Source organism: Penicillium hispanicum, assembly GCF_028827665.1.
Source record: "Penicillium hispanicum strain IBT 35686 chromosome Unknown utg000001l_segment0_segment0, whole genome shotgun sequence".
Classification (NCBI taxonomy): domain Eukaryota; kingdom Fungi; phylum Ascomycota; class Eurotiomycetes; order Eurotiales; family Aspergillaceae; genus Penicillium; species Penicillium hispanicum.
The window spans coordinates 2452551-2470323 of record NW_026623193.1 but is presented as its reverse complement, the minus strand read 5'-3'; the positions used below and the strand labels follow the sequence as shown (position 1 = coordinate 2470323).

At 54.7% G+C, this 17773-nt stretch overlaps 5 protein-coding genes across 5 annotated transcripts; 3 read left to right on the top strand and 2 right to left on the bottom strand.

The window, feature by feature from the left end:
- Positions 1 to 678: 678 nt before the first annotated feature.
- N7459_000954 (Beta-ketoacyl synthase) lies at positions 679 to 8429 on the bottom strand (the record flags this gene model as incomplete). Its single annotated transcript, XM_056940139.1, has 5 exons — positions 679 to 2698; positions 2760 to 3602; positions 3665 to 4080; positions 4131 to 8263; positions 8318 to 8429. 5 exons carry the CDS (start codon positions 8427 to 8429, stop codon positions 679 to 681), a joined length of 7524 nt encoding a protein of 2507 aa, XP_056804419.1.
- Positions 8430 to 8968: 539 nt separating this feature from the next.
- On the top strand, positions 8969 to 10142 carry N7459_000953 (thioesterase domain-containing protein; the record flags this gene model as incomplete). Its single annotated transcript, XM_056940138.1, has 2 exons — positions 8969 to 9994; positions 10047 to 10142. The coding sequence occupies 2 exons, from the start codon at positions 8969 to 8971 to the stop codon at positions 10140 to 10142; spliced, it is 1122 nt and encodes a 373-aa protein (XP_056804418.1).
- A 306-nt stretch (positions 10143 to 10448) lies between these two features.
- Positions 10449 to 12261, bottom strand: N7459_000952 (uncharacterized protein; the record flags this gene model as incomplete). Its single annotated transcript, XM_056940137.1, has 7 exons — positions 10449 to 10725; positions 10779 to 10850; positions 10902 to 11032; positions 11087 to 11516; positions 11572 to 11653; positions 11708 to 11712; positions 11768 to 12261. The coding sequence occupies 7 exons, from the start codon at positions 12259 to 12261 to the stop codon at positions 10449 to 10451; spliced, it is 1491 nt and encodes a 496-aa protein (XP_056804417.1).
- A 386-nt stretch (positions 12262 to 12647) lies between these two features.
- On the top strand, positions 12648 to 14233 carry N7459_000951 (questin oxidase family protein; the record flags this gene model as incomplete). Its single annotated transcript, XM_056940136.1, has 4 exons — positions 12648 to 12815; positions 12869 to 13187; positions 13249 to 13647; positions 13704 to 14233. 4 exons carry the CDS (start codon positions 12648 to 12650, stop codon positions 14231 to 14233), a joined length of 1416 nt encoding a protein of 471 aa, XP_056804416.1.
- A 2053-nt stretch (positions 14234 to 16286) lies between these two features.
- N7459_000950 (Zn(II)2Cys6 transcription factor domain-containing protein) lies at positions 16287 to 17485 on the top strand (the record flags this gene model as incomplete). The annotated part of the gene is made up of 2 exons (XM_056940135.1): positions 16287 to 16622; positions 16679 to 17485. 2 exons carry the CDS (start codon positions 16287 to 16289, stop codon positions 17483 to 17485), a joined length of 1143 nt encoding a protein of 380 aa, XP_056804415.1.
- Positions 17486 to 17773: the final 288 nt, after the last annotated feature.

Sequence of the window (17773 nt, the reverse complement as noted above, 5' to 3'; positions counted from 1 at the left end):
TGAAGCTTTCTATTCTTCCTGTCCATGGACATCATTTTTGCATACCCCTTTGTGTTGCATTTGACTGCTTCTAATGTTGCACTTCGCTGCTTGTTCTGGTTCAAATTTCTGTCTGGTCTCTTTTCTCTGGCGTGAACACGGTGGTTCTTGGGCATGCTCTGCACGGCGTCTGGTTACACTGCTTTGTTGATTATTCGAATACTTGAATCACCCGAGATGTCACGGATTGGGTCTCTTGTGACTGGATGTTGATCCAATTGTCTCTGCCGGTTTCTGCTCACGCCCATCGCATGGCGTTCCGTCGCGGGAGTTCTGTTCTGTACGTCAAATTTCTACGGCGATACGACGATTGTTTTCACGAGCTCATGCCGTCTCTTCCTGTTCGTCCTTGTAATATCCAGCTTTGCAAGATTGTAAAGCTGTTTCTAAGCTTGCCCCTATGGAGAAATGTAGATGTCTTCCTAGTAGAATGGGATGCATGCAAGCGATTGGATCCGATGAATCTCGTTGTATTTCAGGGCATCATGGACTAGGTGATACAAAGAAAAGGGCGCAAATCTTTCGTTGAACATACATTGCATCTATACCATGGACTTCTAGAGAAGAAAGAACAGTCTATCTGTCGTAAATAATTCAAATCTCGAAACAAAGAGAATCCTCAACGCCAACGCAAAACCATCAAGTCAACTTGACCAAAGCAGACATAGAAGCAATCTTTTCGCAGAGAACCGTGATGGAAACATTGGCCAGAATGTCAAAGACAGTCAGCTTGGCCTGCAACTCCTTAAATACCCATTTGACCATCTCAACCGCCACGAGAGAGTCCACTCCGAAGGAATGAAGAGGCCGAGAGGGATCAATCTCGGATTCCGCGCTCCGAAGCGACTTCGCCACCCGCTCGAGAAGCAAAGATTGCGTTACAGCCGCCGCTTCAGCGACAGACTGCGCCTGCGCGAGCTGCGCACGAGCAGAGACCTGCCCGTTCGCGGCATCCGCCGATGCAGTCGAAGTCTTGAGCTGAGCGAGAATGGCAAAGCGCGCATCGTCGAAGTAGAACGGAGTGCTGATACCCGCGGCTTGCGCGGAGCGAGCAGTGGCCAAGCCAGTCGGGATTTGCACCACAGGCTTCTTGGCCGCGGGCTGGAGGGCATCGGCGACAGCGGACTTCACCAGCGCGTGGAATTCAGGCTCGCGGATACCGAACGGCTCTTCCCATTCGCGAAGATTGTCGGTGATGCCGGTCTCGGCGAGAACGCCTACATCGCGCATGATGCCCAGGTCGAGAGTGATGGCCCGGCGCCCCGCTTTGCTGCAGTGGTATGCGAGGGCATCCTCGTAGGCACCGGCGGCGGCGTAGTTACTCTGGCCACGATTGCCGAAGACGCCGGCGAAGGAGCTGAGGGTGAGCAGGAACGCCGAGAGCGGGACTTGCCCGTGCAGGTTCCAGGTTCCTTGTACCTTGGGCCGGGTGGACTGGGTCCATTGCTCGTGGCTCATCTTCTCGAAGAGGATATCTCGCAAGACCATGGCCCCCTGGATCACGCCTTGAATGGGACCCAGCTCTGCGGTGCACTGCTTGACCACATCGGCTACAACGGCGGGATCGGCAACATCGCCCTTGCATACCAGAGTGCGTACGTCGTGCTGGGTCTCCAGTTCCTCAATGAGCGCGCGTGCCTCCTCGCTGCTTGCTCCAGAGCGAGACAGGAAGCAGAGCTTACGAGCTCCAAGACGAACAAAGAGCCGGATGAGACTTCGTCCCAGTCCGCCAAGGCCTCCTACCAGCAGGTAGGAGCCAGTTTCACTTAGACTGACCTCCGATGCGATGACTGGGAGCGTGTCTCCCGTGGGGAAGGTTAGGACAAGCTTGCCGAGATGTTGACCCGTTTGGATGTGGCGGAAGGCTGCTTCAACTTGAGATGCTGGGTATGCAGTCAGAGGTGCCACGGGCTTGAGAGCACCGCATTCAACTAGTTTCATGACCTCTCTCAATGATTCGATCATCAGATCGGGGCGAGCTTGCGCGATGCTATTGAAGTTGAAAAAGGCAAAGGTGGCATCGCGGTTGAACGGCTTCATGTCCAGACGCATGTTGTCCATGATATCCTTCATGCCAATTTCAACGAAGGTTCCAAAGGGAGCGAGGCAGTACCATGTCTGACGCAGGGCCTCACCAGCCAATGAGTTTAGGATGATGTCGACACCGCGGCCCTTGGTCATCCGCTTGATGCCCATCACGAAGCTGAAATCGCGGGAGTTGAAGATATGATCGTGCGGGATATTGTATGTCTCATGGATCAGTTGACGCTTCTCGTCCGAGCCGACAGTGGCAAAGATCTCCAAGCCCAGGTGCTGGGCCAGCATGAGCGCGGCCTGGCCAACACCACCAACAGCGGCATGAATCAGAACAGATTGTCCAGCCGTAGCCCGGGCAATCTTGACCAGTCCATACCACGCAGTTGTGTGGACCAGCAAAAGAGAAGCGCCTTCTTCGAAGGTCATCGATTCCGGCAAGGGGACAGTGTAGTCCGCAGAAACTCGATGGACCGTTCGGTGTGAACCATGAGCTCGGAAGGCCACTCGATCGCCGGACTTGAAACGAGTCTCTGCAGGATGAACGCGGCGAACAATTCCTGCACCCTCGAATCCAAGCATCCGGTCAGGGATCTGACCTAGGGCAACCATAACATCGCGAAAGCTGAAAGGTTAGCATGTTTAACTTTTCCGGTTGTCTTCTGCGTCCCAACTATATCACTTACTTGATACCGGAAGCTTTTACCTCGACCTCCAACTCTCCGTGCTCCAGTGGCGCCGCCGCGAGAGGATCTGGTTCATAGCAAAGGGAGTCGAGCATGCCAATCTGCCGAACGCAGAGCTTCAGAGCCTGGGGCGTTTCCTCCAAGACGGTTGGCACTAATGGCTTCTCTTTACGACCAAGCATTTGCTCCATTTCGTTGTTTCGGCCGTCATCTTCCACAAACCGGCACACTTGAAGAGTACCGTTGCTGGCCACAAACTCATTATCAGAGCCATGGTAGTTCCAAACGCGGGCGATGAAATCCGAGGAGCTGTCAGTCTCTGTCAGCTCATCGGTGAATTCTAGAGTTCGCAGCTGAAGACCGGCAATCTCATTGCGAGCGCTGCGAGCTAGACCCGTCATCAAGGCCGAGTCGGCACCCAAAGGACCGCTGGCCCAGAGCACATTGTCGGCTTGCGATAGAAGGAACTGGACTGCGGCAAGATCCTGAGCGCTCGGGTTTTTGAGGTGAGCTTCCTCTAGGTCAAGCAGTACGATACAGGACTGCCCCTTCAGTTGAGAGATGTCTGAGCCCCAGCGGAATCGCTGAGTTGGGATAGACGCATTCGTCAACCGCTGGTCGAGCGTAGCTACCAGTGATTGAGCTGTGGTAGACGGATTATGAGGCTCGACGAGGGTGACTATCTGTGCCTGGCTTTCTTGTTCCACACCATCGGCGTTACCACCAATAAGCAGATTGAAGGATGTATGATCCGGGGTCTTGGAGTCGGTGAGCTCCAGAGTAGAAGTCAACCCAGAAGCCGAGAAACTGGGTCCCCAAGCACTGCTCTGACTCTCAAAACATCTGGACACCGAGTGAGAAAATGATATAATAACAATGCATACTGTAGAAAGGTCGGGGCCTACCTGGTCCATTGAAGACTGCCCGAGGCCATGCCCAAGTAAAGCCCGGGATTGGTGATCTCCACAATGACAATTGACCCACCAGGGCTGAGTAACTGGCGAGCATATTGAAGGATATTCTTAGTCTCGATAGAGCTGTATCCAGGATCAAAGATGAGGACCACGTCATGTTTGGCGCTGGTTTCCTGTGGCTCCTTCTCAAAGTTCGCCACCGAGACCTCGATTGCTGATTGCTGAGCTCCGAGCTGCTGCTTGACACGCTCTACAGCTCCTTCTTTGGCGACTTGAACGCTGTAAGTAGCACTATCCAACAACTCTTGATGGCTTGGAAGCGCCGCGAAGAGAGTATATGGAACGGCATCGGGGCTCAGTTCCAGGACCGAGAGGTTGGGTTTGGTGTGATGGCGCAAGGTGAGGTACTATCGTCATGGTCAGAGTAGACTATAAACTCTCCAAGAATGAAACTTACCGCGTCGACACTCTGGAGGATCCCGGCAAGAATACCGCTCTCCTGAATCTGCTTTAGGACCTCGTCTTGCTGCCCCGTTGACAAGGGCAGTGCGATTTGACCTTGAAGCAACCCCTTCAGAGTTTCTTCCAACGAATGTTGATCTTCAGGCACGGAGTGACTGTTGCTCACGAACCCATTGGTCGTGTTTCCAGATCGTGCTTTCAACCAGTCATGAATGCCCTGCAGAGATGGAACCGCTGCGCCAGTGGCTGGTAGACTTGACAGAATGTCAGCCACGCTATGACGGGCATGGCCCTCTAGAGACATGACGCGCTCTTGTAACGTCGCATCAGAAACCGAGGATGCGTCTAAAATGTATTTCCTCAGCTCGTCACTGCTGAGCAAGTCAATGGCCGGCTTCCATTCAGGACGGAAAGTGATTGGGCGCGCTTCTTGCCCGGTAGCTCCCTCTGCAGTGTCCATACCACCCGAGACTTCAGAGCACTTGAACCCATTGATGTGAAGCATGGCTTCATGCCCTCCTTCACTGAACATATGGATATCGGAAACCATCTCCCGGAATCCGTGAGGGGTTGACTTGGCCACTCCCTCAAGCAGCGACCCGGGACGATGAGGAATGTCAGCGAGTATCACCACCTCATCAATAGTTGTGGGGACCATTGGTCCTGGAAGAGCGGAGTCCTCGAGGGCCGCAAAGGCCAAGTGGAAGATTGCATCCAGCGTGCCAGGGTGTACGATGTGTGGCCGCTTGCGATATGCCGGTGGCACCATGCTTTCTACCTCCGGGATGCAGACAGTGCCCACACATTGACCTCCCTGGGCTCGCTGCGCGGCAGTCAAATTGGTAAAACTAGGGCCGTATTGAAGACCCATTGCTTCTAACCTGGAATAGAACTTCTTGACGTCCACTGTCTGGCGGCATAGCAGAGAAGTCTCTTTGTATCGCTGGTGGATCATGTCTGACAGGAGGATGCGCTCCTGGTACATTGGGGAGTCGGCCGCCGCTGTATACTCGACCATGATCAAGCCGGAGCAGTTTTGTTGCAAAGAACCACCGTCAATGGAGGAGTTGACAGTGAATTCCATCCACGAAGAGGAGCTGCTCCCTGGGGCCAGAAGATGAGGTCGAAGTTGGAGAATGGCTTCCACGGTGCCCTCCTCGGGGGGCACAACGAGAGCCGTGTCAAGGTGTACATCGCGGAGTCGCAAGGCGTAGATAGTTCGTTGCTCATCGGCCTGTTGCACAGCAGCTTCAATGGCCATACTCAAGAATCCAGCGCCCGGATAGAGGATTGCACCCTGGATTTGGTGGTCGCGGATCCAAGGCTCCTCAGACAACTGAATCATGCCACGCCAGTACCGCTCACGGGCTCCCATCGTCGGGCAAGGGCTTCCTAGAAGGGGCATGCGGGGGTGCTTTCTCAACCGATATTCCTGTGTCAGACGCGACTCGGCCCAGAAGCGTGTTGAGTGATTCCAAGGATAGGGAGGAAGATCCACCAGCGGACGGGGATGGGAGCTCGTCTCTGCGTTCACCTGCGACATGGAAACTGGGAAGGAGGCCAGGAGCAACTCGCCAACACATCCCAAAGCAGTGCTAACAGCATTCTGCTTGCGGGAGATAGGACTCAAATAGCTGATGGACTTGACGCCGAGGGATTTCAGTGTCTGCTGGACTGGGCCCTTCAGGGCTGAGTGTGGGCCAATTTCCACCAGCAGATCGACGGCTACTTTACCATCGTCGTCATAAAGCAAGCTGGAGACGGCCTCCGAGAACTGGACGGGAGACGTCAGGTTGCGCACCCAGTTGGACGCCCCTAGTTCTTCGGCGTCGATGAGACCACCCAGAACACTGGAGTGCATCTCGCGTCCCGCGTGGGCCACTTGCGGCTCGAGATCAGCGAGGAAGTCAAAGTATGGCCCAGCAACCGCTTGCATGTGAGGGGAGTGGTAGGCCACGTCGACCTGCAGTTTGCGGCCGAAGACGCCCGCTTCCTGGACAAGTCCAAGGAGTTCATCAATCCCAGCCGCATCGCCAGAGGCCGTCACACTGGTCGGGGAGTTGACGCAGGCAATAACAACCTCACCCTGTGTCAGTTGGTCCAGCCACTCTGACACTTTGTCTGGCGTTTCTCCGATTGCCATCATGGCTCCCTTTTGCACGGTGTTGTTCCGCTGCATCTCCGTTGACAAGATGCCTCGGTAGTAGGCAACCCGAAGAGCGTCATGCTTGTTCAAAGCGCCCAGGCAGTATGCAGCAGCGATCTCACCACTGGAGTGACCGGCGACACGCCCAGGGGTAATGCCCCAGTCCTCTAGAAGATCTACCAACCCGATCTGGAGGACAGAGCAGAGCGTCTGGCTGTAAGCCGCTTCTCCAAGACGAGAGGTATCCTGCGGCTTTGCAAGCTCATCCACGGCAGACCAAGCGCAGCCCAAAGTCTGCGTCAAAAAGCGACCGGATTCTTCAACGCTTTGGCGGAAGACAGGATAGGCCATCAACTCGACACCCATCCGCGCCCACTGCGCGCCCTGGCCGGTGAAAATGAAACCAAGTCTTGGTGCTGTAAGAGCCCGACGGACTTCAGGGTTGGGCCACGAGTCCGCACCGAGCGATTCGATCAACTCCTGACAGGTACTGGCAGCCACGAATGTCTGCCATTGGAGACTAGATCGTCGGCTAGCCAGGGTGAACGCCAGATCACGGAGGTAGTCGGCCTCGTCAGTTGAGCCTTGCTTCCACGACTTCTTGCGCTGACGAAGATGCTGTGCGAGAGATAGCCGCAGACGCTTCAGGCCCTCTCGGTCTTGTGCTTGGAGAACAAAAAGATATGGAGTCGAGTGACGGGTTTCCACTCCATTGACAGCTGGAAGAAGGGAGCGCAAGCCTCGGTTTTGTACACGGGTATAATGATGGCCCACCAGGTCGCGCTCCTGCAAGTAATGGGCAGCATCATCCAGGATGATATGGGCATTGGTGCCACCATAGCCGAAGCCTTGCGTGCTGATCCGACGCAAGCCATTGGTCGGCCAGGGTGTCTGGGTTGTAGGGACCTGTAGACACCACTCCTGCCATGGGATCTTGGTGTTGAGTTTGCGGACACTCGGTGTAGGTGGAATGATGCCCGTTTCCAAGATATAGACACACTTGATCAAGGACGCCAGACCAGCACACGCCTCCAAGTGGCCAATATTGGACTTGACCGATCCGACCAAGAGCTTGTCCGAAGCTGTTCTGTGCTTTCCAAACACTCGCGAGAGTCCCTCGGTCTCCCGCGTGTCGCCGGCTTGCGTGCCCGTTCCATGGGCTTCCACGTAACGTGTCTCGGTGAGAGGAAGCCCGGCTCTCTGGTAAGTGTCGACAATCAACTGGGCCTGCGCCTCCACGCTGGGAATTGTGAATCCCTTGGTGTGGCCGTCCTGGTTGCTGCCGCTGCCGCGGATGACGGCACGAATTGGATCGCCATCGCGGATCGCATCGGTCATTCGCTTGAGAATCACGACCCCAATGCCATCACCCCGTGCATAGCCGTCGCCCGAGTCATCGAAGCTCTTACATTGGCCATCGGGAGCGAGGAACTGCTGGTTAGAGAGATAGAGGAACATGTCCGGGTTCAGAAGTAGACTGGTCCCCCCGACAATGGCGGACTCTGTCTCCCCGGTCCATAGACTTTGGCACGCCAAATGACAGGCCACCAGACTGGAAGAGCAGGCGGTGTTGACTGTGAAGCTGGGTCCGTGGAGATCGAAGAACCAGGAGACTCGGTTGGATGTGGAGGTATTACTCGTGCCGGTCGCGGTATAAAGAGGCACAGTTTCGGGGTCACGATAGAGCATTTCGCGATAGTCGCTGGTAAAGCTGGCCATAAACACGCCAGTCTGGGAGCCAGCCAGGCGACTAGTCGGGAGACCAGCGCTCTCCATACTTTCGTATGTGACTTCAAGCACCATCCGCTGTTGGGGGTCCATTGACTCGGCCTCGACCTTGGACAGATTGAAGAAGTTGGCATCGAAGACTCCCACGTCTTGCTTCAAGAAGTGTCCTCCCCGAGGCAAACTGGTGTTGATTTTCTTCTCGCCGTAGTGGAAGGCATCTGGTGTCCACCGATCTGGGTTCTCGGAGTATGCATCTATCATATTGTGAGCCTGTTGTCTCTTGAGTTGTATCTACGCAGTGGACTCACTTCGTCCTTTGCAGACAAAGTCCCAGAAGTTTTGCGCGGTGTCGGCATCACTAGGGAAGCGACAAGACACGCCGATGATGGCGATGTCATCTCTGGTGATTGGGGCCCTCATGGTGAAGGTGGTCTATAGGCGCTGAGGGTATGGAAGGAGTGGAAAGAATGGAAGTAGAATGAAGGATGGATGTCGTCTCAGAGTCGTGCGCCAGTTAATCTCGATGGTACATTAAGAGATCATGTCAGAACGAGTGGAAGAAAGATCAAGAATCCACACAATTCAAATTCCAATCAGTCCAACCTGACTCTATTGCTTCTGGATAGTCAGATACAACTTGCTTATGACCGCGCCGTTTCTTCGGCTCCCACCAGCTGTTCACTAGGCAGTTATCTAGATACTTGCCGAGAACGCCCATTGGCCCCATCGCGTTGACAAGGTCCGCCCCCAAGGGCGAGCCGTCCGAAAGGAATTGGTCGCCGAGCTAAGCCTACTGAACTGAAGACGAAAACACGCCGAATGGTTGCCGAAGTACGAGGTTGGATGGGAATCTGACTCTGCCGCATGGATGAATGGACTCGCCATTCTAACAGCATCAGAGAAGTCGACCGGCACTTCTACGTTTGGAATCATCCAACTTACTACCATTCACATCCATCATGGCCACTTTCAGTTGGCAAGATGTTCTGGAGGTCTTCTCAGACGAAACAGGCCTGGAACTGGAGGAGATTACTGATGACGATGATTTCACGACACTCGGCATCAACCAACTGCTGGCGCCCTCGATATTAGCCAGACTGCGAGGACCAAATGGCGAACCAGTCCAGTCGAACCTTTTCACTCGATACATTACAGTCGGCGCACTTCGTCGTTACTACGAACAGAACCAGAACCAGAGCTCTTTCCGAGCATCAGATACCTCAAAACCTCAGAAAACCACTTCTCCGTCTATGCCTCTCTCCATCGTCTTTCAAAACAACCCATCTACCTCCAAGCACACCGTCTTCCTCCTGCCCGATGGCAGCGGCTTTGGCATGGCCTACGCCAATCTCCCCCCTGTCGACCCGTCCGTGTGCGTGGTGGGCATGAACAGCCCCTACCTCAGATCCGCATCCCAGTTCTCTTGTTCAATCGAAGAGCTCGTCCTCGACTGGGTCCGCGAAATATATCGGCGTCAGCCGCGCGGGCCGTACATCCTCGGCGGCTGGTCCGCCGGAGGCTACTACAGCTTCGAAGTGGCCAAGCGCCTCCATAAAGATGGGCACCGGGTGCAGAAACTCATCCTGATCGACTCCCCGTGCCGCACGGTCTTCGAGTCTCTTCCCATGGAAGTCGTCAACTACCTTGCCTCCCGGAACCTGATGGGAAATTGGGGCACGGAGAAGCCTCCGGACTGGCTGGTGCAGCACTTCGACGCGACGCTGCGTGCTGTTGCCGCGTACCATCCGAAGCCGATCGACAAGCATGCGGAAATGGAGACATATATCATCTGGAGTCGGGAGGGTGTGCAGAGCCCGGGGACACTGAAGGGCTCTGGACTGGACTTGAATGTGAAAGTCTCGAGATTCCTGCTCGAGGGCAAAAGTAATTTCGGTCCCAATGGTTGGGACCAATTGGTGCCGAGTAAAGAAATTGTCATTGGGTCCACGTCGGGGACTCACTTTACCATGATCAATCCGCCTCATGTGAGTCTGACCCTTTGGATGTTGTGGATGGGCATACTAACGTCTGGATTAGGTGAATGAGATGAGTGTTCTTATTCGCGATGCGGTGGTCGGGATTTCTAATGGCAGACAATCACAGTGGCATAGATATCTCAATCCCCACGTTTAAATTTGGATACCCGAGAGAATAAATGATGCTAGATACCATTGAATAGTTGAATTATGCAAGAACGATACATGCATTGTTGCTGTTTACCTCTATTTAGTCCTCACTATAGCGACTCGAGTGCATCCTTTCCTGCAGGCCACTGGCATGATAGTAGTGGCAGAACTCATCCAAATAGTGTGCAATTATCCCAAAACAAATGACTCAATACGGAGGCAAAAGATGAAGTATAAAGTCAAGCATAATGTGTCTATTCGAAGAAAATAGGGAATTCTAGAAGCATTCCAATGGTGACCCGCTGCTTCCAATCTAAGATAAGCTGGCGCACAACTGGTCCACCGCGCTGATCTTTTTCACTTGGCGCAAAACGTCGTTGACGCCCAGAGCCAACAGGGACCCGTTGGCCGTCAATTGCGGCCACCCCTTGGCAGCAAGACCACCCGTTGGGTCCTTGGCAAATGCCAGCCAGAGATCCTGCATGGTCTCGCTAAGCTTGTATTCAAAGGAAGTCGAGTTCCCGCGGTAGTTGGGATGGGTTCCTGTGACCAGGGGGATTTCCGAGAAATGGAATGAGCCAACCCATGGCCTGTCTGGGTTAGATATCATAATCAACCAATTGAGGTAAGAGTGTCCACATACAGGGGTGAGATGTTGGTAAAGTTGCCGCCGTAGAGATATCTGAAGGTTTTTCCATCTCCAGTAACCCGGTCACTAAATGAGGAGTCAATTTACCACGTCCGTCCGCTGCTGGGGCTGACCTACTTCAGATATTCCGCAATCGGACACTGAAAGCCCTTTGCAGTGGCCAGCGCGACGGTCTTTGCGCCAGGTCCTGCTTGGGAGAAGGTGACAGCCCACGCTCCATCGTCGAGATTTGATCCAACCAATCCAGGCTGCCACCGGGGTCAGTAACCCCACGGAGTGATAATGGAAAGGAAGAGACTAACCAGCTTTGGAATCTTCGGGTTCGATGCCATCGCGGCATACTGAGCCTGCGTGAAAGCCGTCTTCCCGTCGGCCGCCGGGATGAATGCCAACGTCGGCGTGGCACCGCTATCGGAATGCTGCTGCAAGAAAGTCTCGATCTTGCCGGCATCGACCTTTCGCATACACTCCACCTCCTGGGCGGCGGACGTGTGCTTACCAGAACAGTTGAACTGCTTTGCAATGTAGCTGAAAGAAGTCTGGCCGGGATCGGAGCTCAAATTGGCCATGTAGGCCACCGCGCTCTGGGTGATGAAGCCCTTGATGATGGGGTCTTTAGCATAGGCATACTGATAGTTGTCACCCAAGGCACCGCCGGACGAGCTTCCCCAGAAGACCATTTGCTCCGGGTTCCCGCCAAACTTGGCGATATTGTCTCGGACCCATTCCACGCTGCATGCAGATTAGAAGAAGGGATCCACCGTCTTGCATAGCGGACGCAACTTACGCCAATCGCTGGTCAAGAATCCCAGGATTCAGCTGAGATTGGTTCAGCCCCTTTGCATTGGGGAATCCGAAAATGTTGACGCCTGCTTGTCTTAGCTACTGCATGCCAGTTGTTTCGAATAAGCTGGAGGCCTTACGGTAGCTGACACGATGACATATTAGCAGTTGTGATTTCTGTGCACAAAAGGGGGACTTACTTGATTTGGACCACAATGTGCTCTTGGGAGCGCTGCACCCACTGATGAGGCTTTTCATAGGGGGTGTTGATACCACCCCAGGTCTCCTCTCCACCATGAAGCCAAAGCAAGACTGGAAGAGATTCCGATTTGGGCGACTTAGGCGCGATGATATTCAAGTAGAGACAGTCCTCACTGAACGGTCCCGGAGGAAGAAACTGCGGGTCCAGTTGGTTGTAGATATCCTTTTTGGTGGTCAACCACTGTTGACAGGAGGCGGGAGGCTGCGATGCATGGATCAAGCCACCCCGGTTCTTAGCCACTGGAGGGAGGAATCGCCGAGCTCCTACTGGAGGTTCAGCATAAGGGACGCTGAGCCACTGCACGACGCCAGGGACGGCAGGTTCGTTCACTCCAACCACCGTTCCAACGGTGGTGTCAACTGATAAGGACCCCGAACGAGGGTTAGCTGTGGCCAACGAGACCAGAGCTGCAAGGATGGTGAGTGACAGCATGGTGCTTGACTTTGCAGACCCCAGGTGCATGCGATCTGCTGAATACTGGCGGAACTACTGCGCGTGAAACAACTTGTATCTTGACAAGAATGGCACCATGCTAACCCGGCGTTCATACGGGGGCCGAAAATAATGTCCGAAGCGCGCGTCGCATCGGGGGGTTTCTCATCTCTGAATGGCCCCCGGAGGTCTGGACTGGGTGAATCTATTTACCGTGTCAACAAGCAATATCCAGCCGCCGCGTGGTCTTCATTTAGCTCCTCGCCAGCCTCGTGTCCGTGCAGTGCCGATGGATGGATATATACTAGAGGACGATCGCTTGTTCAGTACTTGTTGCTTGCAGCCTTTAGCTCGTTTCAACTGCCCATTACGCCACTAGATCCACAATGCCCGCCATGATTTCCAACGCCCGCTATAGGCTCAGCCCTGCTGAGACCCCGGGCTGCTGTCATGTCGACAGCCTCACCCAAGAAAGCGCCGACGTCGCTAGCCGAGTTCTGCAAGCCAATCGCAATGCTCACCATGTCTTCACGTCAGACGAAGCCAAGATGGGGGTCTGTGAGCTCTTGATCTGCTGCATCACTCGGTCAATCTAACAAATGCTTAGGCTTATCTTCACAATCATATCGTTCACCACACTCTCGCACTGTGGGCATTGGGTGCAGATGCGGAGACTATCGAGCAACATGCTCGCTTCAATACGTCCTATCAGCTGCTGCCTCGGAAGTTCGTTGACCTGCACTTTGTTGAGGAGCTGGGAACCCCAGATGGCTACTGCCGTCTTCTAGGAGACCAGGACTATTTCCTGGACTTTGTAGAATTCTTTGACCGCGAGATCGCCAAGCATGGCTACCAGGCCGTCTTGCAAAAGTACATGCTGGACGGAAGCCCCATTGCGGATGATCTGCTGGCACGGATGTATATGGGTATGGTCATGGATCCTTCAGCAGGGAAGATGGACATTGCTTACCTGGGTGTTTCTGACAGGCTATGTTCACTCTTTCATGTATGTCGGCATGGCACTCGAGTTCAAGCAAATGCCCCTTCTCGCCGAGGGGCTGGCGCAGGCTGCCGTGCACCACGACATGTACTATACCGATTTCCTGCGCGTAGCTGAGGTATACGCCCAACTGGGCGAGGAAAGCGCACTGCCACTGTCAGGTTGTGTGGACGCATGCCTCCAAGATACAGTCATCACCTCCTGCTCCACGGTGGAGGTGCACTACCAGTTCGACCCCGAGCAAGGGAAATGGAAAGTGGAAGAGGAGATGATTCGCGACTATGTGTGCAAGAAGGCATTCCACGAGCTCGCACGCGTCTGTGCCCGATACAGAGTCGACCCCGACAATGTGGAGAAGGCGACCGCCGAGCTGATCAACACGATGGGTGAGTGATTCCCGCCTGGACGAGGCGTGCGCGAGGCCGAACTGACCTGGAGCCAGTATGGATTGCCGCCGGTGCCCAGTTCCCCCCGTATGAATGCCGGTATGATTTCTTCTTGATCCACGGCACCAATGCATCTATCTGGCACACCTCGTTTCTGGAAGAGCCGTCTATAAGCAACAAGCAGAAGGCGCGGCTGCTCGAATATACCGGCCGGGTGATGCTGATGCTGTATGCGGGCATGGGGTGCCCTCCGCCACGCATGAACTGGATCTTGTCACACACGCCGCGCGAGTCAGACTCGACCTGGTCGCGTGTTATCGAGCGCGGACTGCATCATGCTGATGACGGCCATATGATCAAGCTCATCCGTGCCATCTACCACGCCGAGGCCGTCTCGCGACCTTACGAAGGCGAGCCCGGGTTCCGGCTGAAGCAGTCGGACTTCTTGCCATGTGCAATTGCTGCCATTGACTCGGCGAGCGAGGTCCCCATGATTGGGATTCAGCACTTTGATCTTGTCCGTGGGGCAGCGTGGCCCAAGGCTTGGGCCAAAGTCCCGATTCGCAAGGAGGAGACGCAATCCTAGGCTTCCTTCCATCTGCCCAGGAGGATGCCGGTTGATAAGGGCAGGAAGATCGTCATTGGAATTTGGAAGCACATGTGCGTGCGATCGTCCAAAGTGGAAGGGATCGCGGGGAGGAGAGTGAAGAAGACTTCGCTGGTGCCGAAGCTTAGAATCTCATTCCTTTCTACAGTAGTTTGCGCCCCAAGGAATCAAACCCTAACTTGCAAGCTCGCCAACTGTCACGGCAGTCCTTTAATTTCAGGGGCCTCGCTCTCGGCCGACCGTAAATCCTTGGGATTTAGTGAGGTAAATCCTACTGTACCGCTTGGCCAGATCTGGACTCCTCTGCGATCATCGTACATGGCGTTGATTGGAGCTCTGGGTATTCCATGTCATCGCGTGCTGAAGTCGCCGTCGCCTCCGATACGATCGGATCAGAGCCGTCTACTCCACAGTGATGCAGCACATCCTCTAGCCGACGCTGTCAGACCTCGATCCGAACGTGATCCCGGGCCTGCTGATATCGCGTTGGAGTCAAGTAGTATATACTGTCATTCTCCCTGAACGGTTCGCGTACTGTGGACGGGATAACTTGTATCCTGCAGGCCCCCGGGGCGAGGAATCTGAAGATCTGGTAACATTCAGGCGTTAACGGTCTTGAGCATTGTTCTTTATGGAACTAGGGCGAGCCCCCACAATCCCCTTAGACTGATAGCTGCATATATACATGATGAATAGAGAGGGATCCGTCCATGGATGCTCATCAGTGCCCCGCCCCCCCGACCCCAAATCCGCCCCCATTGACTCGGGGCACAGCCAATGACGAGTGATTTGCACTCATTACTCATGTTTAGTTTTCTCATCTATAGTCGTCTTACGTGTCCCGCTCAGCAATCTCTAAGGTCACACTCAGCCAACCGGGTCGGACCGCCTCATAGGATCGCCATATAGAGCCTCCGTTTTGGACATCCAGCCGAGCTGAGACGGACACGTGGAAGAAGATCTTACCCTCCATCACACGTGGAGAAGATCTCGCCCTCGAAAGGATTGCACTGGCCAAGAAGGAGCGTGTCATGGAGCCCGTGGAGAGCCAATGGACGAGCAGACGTCTCTCCATTCACACAGCTCTAGATGCGGGTAAGATGAACACATCTCGAAGAGGTATTTTGTCCGCCTCTCTCTATCTGCACACACGTCGCTCGGCGTGGATAGCGCGACTTCCGCGGGGTGCCGCCATCATCGCTGGTATACACGAGCTCTTCGTGTTCCTAAGGATATCGACGGACCAAGCTAACGGGACCAAGCTGCCGTCATCTCACGGTCTGTGCGAGAGATTCCCGATAGTTGCGAGCCTCGGCGACTCGTCATTGGCTTCAGATGTTCTGCACGGCACGATACGGACTGCAACCAAGGCTAATTGCAACACGCAACGCTTGCAGATGGCGGAATTCACGAAGTGGCGCTGTGTGGCTTCGTCAAGCACGGATCGAGCAATGAGATCGTATTCATCTCTTGGCTCAGCGCCATTGATCCGGGAGGGTGAAACAAGTCTAGGCGCAGACAATGCCATTCGTGGGGTGGATCGTCTTTGGCAACTGCTCGACCAGATACTCCTTCCTGACACCTGAAACCATGAACCGCTCGAACAACATCCCTTATCAGGAGGGTTCTCCTTCGCCGTTCCCTAGCTTGCCCCACAGCCAGCCTTGCTGCTTCCGGAGAAAGGACGGGAAAAAACGTGGCGGAATGTGTCATGTTTGGGGCCATCGAAGAATGGGTCTTCTCACCTAAGCTCTCGCATTGATCGGACTGACGAATGGAAGCCTACCCACAGCGAGCCGAGAGATCTCCAAGCTTCAGGAGGACTCCCCCGTTGAGATCAGCCTCATGCAGCCCCCGACGAGCAACTAAGGCTGTGCCAAAAGCGTGACAGCCGGCCAGCATGGGGGCCCTTTGGCCATGACGAGTATTTAATATGTGGGGAACACTCAATGGCGTGGGCAAATCCTTCCTATACATCAACTAGAACTCACCCCCCCCCCTTTCTACCTCGACACCCGCGCAGCAGAGCATCATGCAGCACGCAGGCTCCACGCGCCTGCGATCTGCGTGTGATGTATGTCACCAAAGCAAGGTCAAGTGTAGCGGTGGGAATCCTTGCCATGGCTGTCGGAAGATCGGTGTCGCGTGCAACTATAGTTCTTCAAATCAAAACGGTCGGCCGCGGGGCGTGAAAAACAAGAAAACCATCCAGCGCATGCAAGCTGTCGCCAATGCAGCCGGCGAGAATACTCCGAGGAAATGCTTGCGTCAGTCTCCGCCGGGGAACGCGCTCGACCATCTGATAGAGCCCCTGGTTGACTTTGGGTCGAGCATGGGCGTCGACTCGGACGAGATGGATATCGGCATGGTGAGTGGCTCAGAGCGAGGCGGATCTGGCATTGAACTGACCGATAGCCATTCTAGCCCGGCTTCCCCGAACTCCCCGAGGATGAGTTTACAGATATCGAATTCCCCAAACCGAACGATCTGTCGCAGGGCTACTTTCCCGACAAGCCATACCCCTTCCCGATGGAAACGACCATGACCGGGGGTGGATTGGACGCGTTTGACCACGGGAGCGGGCTCAAGGAAGATCGAGGCACCCAGAAAATGCAGTGCGACTGCCTGCAACAGCTGGCCGCACAGCTCGTCCGGCTGAAGAGCTATTCCCGGCATAGCGAGCGGTTTCCCCAGACCGCGGCGGCTCTTCCGTACGTTCGGGATGCCGTTTCTACATGGCAACATCATTCTCAATGTCGACTGTGTGCAAAGTCTGGGGACCACGACGCGATAGTCTTGGTGGCCATCGGGATCCGTACATTGCTCCCCATGATAGAAAAGCTCAGTCATCAATTGCACTTTGGCGGCCAGTTCGTCTTGTCTCTACAATCCTCGGCCGACCTCAGCCTGCGGTCCAGCCCGACGACCTACGGCCTGGCCCAGGACGAGTCGCAAGCCATTATGCACACCCTGCTGCTTCGCAATATGGACACCATCCTCTCCATCTTGCACAGTGCTAAAGATCACGTATCGGGGGATGGGTATCATGGGAATCCGATCTCCACGCCTGGCTTCATCGCGCCGCAAGCCCTCCCTTCACCTCCGTTCAGCTCGCTTTCCACCGATTTCCAGCCCACCGTCATCTTCCCGGGCCAGGACATCGAGCAGCCGCTGCGAGGTCTCATCGACTGCGCAGAAGGGCTGCGAAACCGAATCATAGCCAATCAATGACGGACCGTAAGATGCTCACCCGGATGCCTGGGACGAAAAGACTCACCTTAGAGCAGCCGTTCGCGGCACGCCACATTGCCGGTTTGTCAAATGAGAACGATGAATGAGTGCATGTCTGACGACTTTTCTACTTTTCTATTTTTCTGCAACCACCCAACGGAAGACGCCCGAGTCTCCGGAGATAACCCTCTTTTTTTTTTTGATGATTTGATCTTGCATTCCTACGGAGCTTAGGGGGGCTGGAGTTAAGGATTCCTCTGCCTGTGATCTAGCACGTCCATAGAAGCG